This window comes from Mandrillus leucophaeus, unplaced genomic scaffold, assembly GCF_000951045.1.
Source record: "Mandrillus leucophaeus isolate KB7577 unplaced genomic scaffold, Mleu.le_1.0 Scaffold588, whole genome shotgun sequence".
Lineage (NCBI taxonomy): Eukaryota > Metazoa > Chordata > Mammalia > Primates > Cercopithecidae > Mandrillus > Mandrillus leucophaeus.
The window spans coordinates 1,554,390-1,560,961 of record NW_012106341.1 but is presented as its reverse complement, the minus strand read 5'-3'; the positions used below and the strand labels follow the sequence as shown (position 1 = coordinate 1,560,961).

The following is a 6,572-nucleotide window of genomic DNA, read 5'->3' as shown; positions in this document are numbered from 1 at the left end:
TATCTTGTTCTTGTTTTAGATCTGGGATTCCTACTTTTACCTCGCAGTCATTTTTATAAACCAGTTGTGTCTGCAGTTGGAGATGTTCACACCTTCCAAGAAGAAAAAGGTGTTAGAAAAGTAAGTATCAATGTATAATCAGGTGAGAAATGTTACCTCTTAAATAATATTTAGTTCAAATGATTCATAAATTAGAATGCCCATAACTGGAAATCACACAGTGAAGAACCGGTGACCAGGGGGTCAAGAAGCAGTCTTTTCTTGACGTCTTAATGTTTCAAACATGTTTACACATTGTTTTGACCTGGCTCTTTCAGGATTCAAAATGTCTATAGATGCAAAAAATTGTGAAATAGATCTGTTTTACTAAAAGGTTTACATGAGGATTTGACTTAGAGGCATCATGACATATATATTAAACATCTTTAATTAAAAACTCCTTGCCTTTTAATTTGGAATGATAGATTGTATCCTAAAGACACACAAATACTTCTTTGTTCTGGAGGCATTGTATCAGGTTTGGTTTTTTGTTCTATTTCAGGTATGGTGACATGCGGGTAACAATGGGTTGTGAAATTTTCAGCATGTGGCAAAACCTAGGTAAGTGAGGAAAAGAGAAGCCACATCTACTGTACAGTTCCTCGCTGTACCTTGAAGTGTACAAATGAAGAAAGGCAATTTACCAGTGACACCATTTGAAACCCAATGTCTAAATCAATAAACATCTATAGAAAGTAATTGACACTGTGGCATTGAATAAGGTTACAACAAATTCTTTAAATTGGTCTCTAAGAAAAGTCACCTTACCTTTGTGTGTTTCATTATTAATTAATGATAAATTTTATAATCTAGCATTGCTCCAACATTACACATATTTCCAGCGATGAGGTAACCTTTCAGAATTTGGAACTGTAACAACTCAAAATTTCTAGAACTCTGAATTGAAGCTATGAATCATAATAAATTTAGGTTAAACTTCATGAAACGTTGACTTGAACGTCACTACTCTTAAAAACTTGAAAACATTGTCCTATATCATAAGGAGTATAGCCAAAGGATTTTAAAAGCATCTGCAGTTGCTAAGAAACTGTTGGATCCAATTTTGTTAATCTGCCATAGCAGATAGAGTATATTATCCCAGAAAATTGATGGCACAGATCTGGTCACATAGAAAACAATAATATTTGGAAAACAAATTGTTTTAAAATTCATTGGCATAAGGTCCCTTTCTAGAGATTTGTAACTTATTTCATTTGGTATATTAACTATGCAAGTTTTTAGTATTCATTTACTATTACTGCATCTTAATGCTCCTCTTTTATTTATTAAAGAGATTGACCTATTTGAGTTGAATGTGTAATGACCTGAAAGTATCTTTTCTCTTGGGCTCATCCAAGCACAACTTGGAGATGGAAGGATTTATTTTCTGTGAATGAAAATAGAACCATTATTGTTTTACTTCCACTCGTGTTACAGACTGATTTTTGAGCAGAATCATTACAGGGTGATTTTTTTTAATAGGGTATGTTTATTCTTCAAATATACATAACAACTTGAGGGACTTTGGTATATATAATTAAGCCCAGTGTTCAATGCTTGCTGGTGATTTCAGGAAAAGGAAAAAAAAAAAAATGAAGCCGGGAGCAATGACCCATGCCTGTAATCCCAGCACTTTGGGAGGCTGGAGCAGGCAGATCACTTGAGGTCAGGAGTTTGAGACTAGCCTGGCCAACATGGTGAAACACTGTATTTAATAAAAATACAAAAATTAGCCAGGTGTGGTGGTGGGCACCTTTAATCTCAGCTACTTGGGAGGTTGAGGCAGGAGAATCACTTGAACCTGGGAGGTGGAGGTTGCAGTGAACCAACACTGCACCACTGCATTCCAGCCTGGGCGACAGAGTGAGACTGACAAAAAAATAAAAGAGTTATCATCTTGAAAACAACCTTCAACTATGTAAGGCCAGCCAGAAGATATCATGGTCTGTCTTTAGTTGCAGCTCAAAAATAGTTTTCTTATTTGGAGACTGCTCTTCTTAGTCTTCAGGTTTTTCAGGTTTCATTCATTCTTTGTGTCCTTATTGTTTCTAAAGAAGATCAAGGCCCTTGTAGTGTCCGTATTGCATTCGACATTAATTTAGCAAGATGTTTTTGAGAGAATGCTGCATTGAATCTGTTTGAATGCACTTGTGATTGTGTAAGCTCTTTTCTGGGCTCAAATTATGAGAGCAGGACAGATTCTGTTGAGTTACAAGAATGTTAAAAAACATGGCCAATTCCTGTTCCAGATGCATCTCAGCATTGCCATCGATGGTTATTTCCACATAAACCTGTATCCAAACCATAATAGCTATGCATTTAGTCCCATGACCCGCAGGCTGCTAAGTAAAGCTGTCACATGTAATCTCCCTAAACGTGTCACTGTATACTTCATAAACTTTTATCCTCTCTTTTGTCTTTCTTCTAAAGTGAAAGTATTTCTGCCTCTCTGGTTTTTATGTTAAATTACTTCTCTGTTTTTCTCAGAGATCTAGAGAATATGGAAAATTTCTGGAGCATATCAATCTCTATAATGCAGTATTTTGTTATAATGTAGCATCAGCATCCTTAGAAGCTTGTAAGAAATGCAAAATCTCTCACTCCACTTTAGACCTACTGAAACACCATCTCTGGAATTGGGGCACAGCAGTCTGTTTTAGCAAGTTCTCCAAGTGATTCTTATGTACTTAGCTAAAAACTGAAAAGCACTGCTTTAGTTTCCTCTTTCTTTGTTGTTACAGCCCTAAAGACTTAGCTCTAGCACAATCTTCAGACTCTTTTAGAAAAGGCTCCTCCTTTATACTCAACTTACAGATTCCCAGCATGACATGGTTCAAGCGTAGGGTCAGTGTAAATTTTCATTTCATTCCTTGGTTACTGCATTATTTCCCAAGAGTTGTGTCTAGACTTTTAAAGACTTCCCAAATATTAGGTGAATTTTAAGGTTTGTTGCTGTTGAGCAATAGCTAGAATTGGAAAATATTCGGAAATGTTAAAGCCTCCCTTCCAACATATATTTTTATAAAATGAGGAGAAGAATAAGTATTCAGAGTGATATGTTGATACCCCTTATAGGCCTTAGATCAGCTTGTTACTTAGGAATATCAAAATATATTAGTTATTGTTTGGTTTACTTATAAATATGTCATGTTGAGAATTTGAATACTATAAGTGAATTTATTCAGGTAATTATAAACTTTCTATGTTTTAATGTAACAGTCCAATAAATTCAATTTGACTAAGTTTATGAAGCACTGGATATATGCAAGTATTTTGGAGGACGTAAGAAAAAATGGTCCACACCTATTAAAATCTTAGTTTTAAAATCTTATATTTTAAAATTTTGTCCAGTTTAGTTGGAACTATGAGAAAGCTTGACAAAGACAATATCATCATGTTTTAGTAAAGCTAGTAAGCTTTTATGATTTCATATATCAAGATCCTCAATATTTTTAATAGATACAAAATGCACTAACTTTCAGAAAATAAGATGAAGGGAGGAAATGCCCAAGGTCACTTAATGTACTTTTATCCACTTGAAACTATCTAGTTGGTCTAATTTAGAAATACACATTTTACTGGATAATACTTTTAAATCAGATTTGGTCGTTGATGTTTACCTCTGAAGTGTTGAAATTCTTCCATATGCTGGAAACATGTTGTTTTTTTCCATTCCACTGAGGACAGGGAGGGGAAAGACACATGTAATTCAGTGACTTGTCTGCTTTTAAACTTAAAGCTGTAGGATTTTAAAATCTGATCATTATATCCCTTAGCAACCTGTGAGCAATTTTTCAACCCTCTGAGACCTAGAACTGCTTACGTTTAGTGTTATTTTTAACCATAAATCATCTGACTAATAGACATTTAGTTGTGTGTGCTTGACATATTTTATAATTCTAAAATTATGTAACAACTTATCTGTAGTATTAAATGTGCTTTTATAATGATTATTTACATAAAGACAGTTTAACCTTTGTTCTGAATAAGTAAATATTTGGATCCTTTAGTATATTTGTAGTTCACACAACTGGAGGAAGCGAGTTCTAACTTCTCTTCTGCTGTCCCCTCAGTCTTGGAGTTTTTGCAAGCAGAGCCATGAGCACCCATTTTTACGTCTACCAGAATGAATCCATGGCTCTGTTAGTTTGTGCTTCAGCCCTAGTTCTATGAAGTCTGTTGGGAACATAGAAATAAAATCAAAAGGTTTTGTTGTCTAAAGACAACAAATAGTCCTCCACAGGTCAACGAGGCAGAGCTTCTCTTCTTCCCTTGTGAGACAGCAGTGGATCCTGGGGACAGAAAGGCTTTAAGCTCTTGCCAGGAACCTTAAGTCATGCTGCCTGTCTCCAGTGCATACAGAGCACTGAACACATCATCCTGCTCATATAATTAATATTTAGTTTTAAAGTATTTTTTAATTGTGGTAAAATATACAAAACATGTACATCTTGGCTGGGTGCAGTGGCTTACACCTGTAATCCCAGCATTTTGGGAGGCTGAGGTGGGTGGATCACGTGAGGTCAGGAGTTCGAGACCAGCCTGGCAAACATGGCAAAACCCCATCTCTGCTAAAAATATAAAAATATAAAAATTAGCCGGGTATGGTAGCATATGCCTGTAATCCTAGCTACTCAGGAGGCTGAGGCAGGAGCATCGCTTGAATCTGGAAGGCAGAGGTTGCAGTGAGCCGGGATTGTGCCATTGCACTCCAGCATGGGGGACAGAGCAAGACTCTGTCTCAAAAAAAATAAAAATAAATAAAAGTAAATGTACATTCGAACTACACAGGGCACAGCTCAGTGATACTAAGTATATTCATACTTCAATGCAACCATCACCACCATCCATCTCTAGAACTCTTTTCATCTTGTAAAGCTGAAATTCTATACCCAATAAACAATAACTTCTCATTCCCCTGTCTCCCCAGCCCCTGGTACTAACATTCTACTTTCTGTCTCTGTGAATTTAACTACTGTAGGTACTTCACATAAGTGGAATCATACAGAATTTATCTTTTTGTAACTGGCTTATTTTGCTTAACAGATTGTCCTCAAGATTCATTCATGTTGTAATGTATCGAAATTTTCCTTTTTAAGGCCGAATAATATTCTATTGTATGCATATACCACATTTGCTTTATTCATTCATTCCTCAGTGGACATTTGGGTTGCTGCTGCCTTTTGTCTATTGTGATTAGTGCTGCTATGAACGTGGGCATATAAAATATCTCTGAGATCTGGCTTTCAGTTCTTTTCGGTATATAGCCAGAAGTGGAATTGCTGGATCATATGGTAATTCTATTGTTAATTTTTTGAGGAACTGTTCTCCACAGCTGCTGTAACATTGTACATTCTCACCAACAGAGCACACACATTCTAGTTTCTCCATTTTCTCTCCAGCATTTGTTATTTCCTGGTTTTTTGACAGTAGTCATCCTCATGGGTATGAGGTGGTATCTCATTTGCAGTTTTGGTAAAATAATGTATTTTTGGAGATCAAAGCCAGCTAGTGATAAGTAAACACCTTTTCTTAAATATGGTATTCCTCAGCGTTTTCATTTTCTAAGTTGAAGGACTAAAAAATGTTCTATCAAGAGCCGTGGTGGGGGAAGGCATATATTTTCCCCCAAAACTTTACCCATCTCTACCCCTACTTGCAAGAACAGAGAAAAAGGTTAGTCTTTACTACTGTGTTCCAGCATTGGCTTTTATCTTTCTTCAAGGTTAAGTTTTTCTTTCTATTTTTAGATGAACTAACATTCTTACTAAATATAAAGTGAGCTCTTTGTTCCACATTTGCAAACATAGCGTCTTGTAACTGCTGTAGAAAAAAAAAAATCAATACTTCCCTAGCAGGCTGTTCTGTGTGCTTAAATATAAAACTCCAACAGCCCAAGTAGCAGGTGCCCTAAATACTTCAAAATAAGACCATGTGGCCGACAATTAGAGATAGAGAAAGTATACTAAATCTATGGTTTAAAAAGAAGTCATTTAAATGAAGTTTATTTTGCTGTTGCTGTACATAGCTCAAAATTGCTTTGCTGGTTCTGTAGGAATTAAATTTTCTGTGGTTGGAGAGCCTGTTCAGGTTTGCAGATTCCGTGTTCCCAAAGTATGTTTTCAGCAAATAAGCTATTCTCATGCATTCCTGCACGGTGACTTAAATATAGGTGTGGCTTCTCTGACCTTACTGTCAATGGAAAAATCAGGCTACAGAATGTAGTATATGGACTTTGAATTGTGATTGAAAGAAACCAGCTATACATGACATGTTTTAAGACCATCAGAGGAAATTTTAATATAGGCTGGGTTTTAAATTAATTTAAGGAATTATTATTTGTCTTTGTTAGGTGTAATAACGGCATTCTGATTCTATATTTGTAAAATGTCCTATCTGTTAAAGATGCTTACTGATGTGTGTACAAGTAGACTGATACAATGTCTCAGGCCTGCTTTAAAGTACTCTAGAAAAAGAAATAGTTGAGGTATTAGGTAAAATGGGAAGGACAAGAGTCTTGATAATTATTGAAG

The 6,572-nt window shown here is 35.7% G+C and overlaps 1 protein-coding gene and 1 long non-coding RNA gene across 3 annotated transcripts in view; one reads left to right on the top strand and one right to left on the bottom strand.

Annotated features, from left to right (window-relative positions):
• LOC105553224 overlaps positions 1-916 on the bottom strand; it is a 17,250-nt gene extending 16,334 nt beyond the window's left edge. Inside the window, exon 1 of the long non-coding RNA XR_001008120.1 lies at positions 808-916. This is a non-coding gene — a long non-coding RNA (uncharacterized LOC105553224). The remainder of the gene's footprint in view (positions 1-807) is intronic.
• The window catches only part of DOCK4 (dedicator of cytokinesis 4), a 491,532-nt gene that overhangs the window by 407,634 nt on the left and 77,326 nt on the right, over positions 1-6,572 (top strand). For both annotated transcript variants that reach the window (XM_011999203.1, XM_011999202.1), the window contains 2 exons: positions 20-120; positions 542-600. In XM_011999203.1, the coding sequence (XP_011854593.1) occupies positions 20-120; positions 542-600 (160 nt within the window). The remainder of the gene's footprint in view (positions 1-19; positions 121-541; positions 601-6,572) is intronic.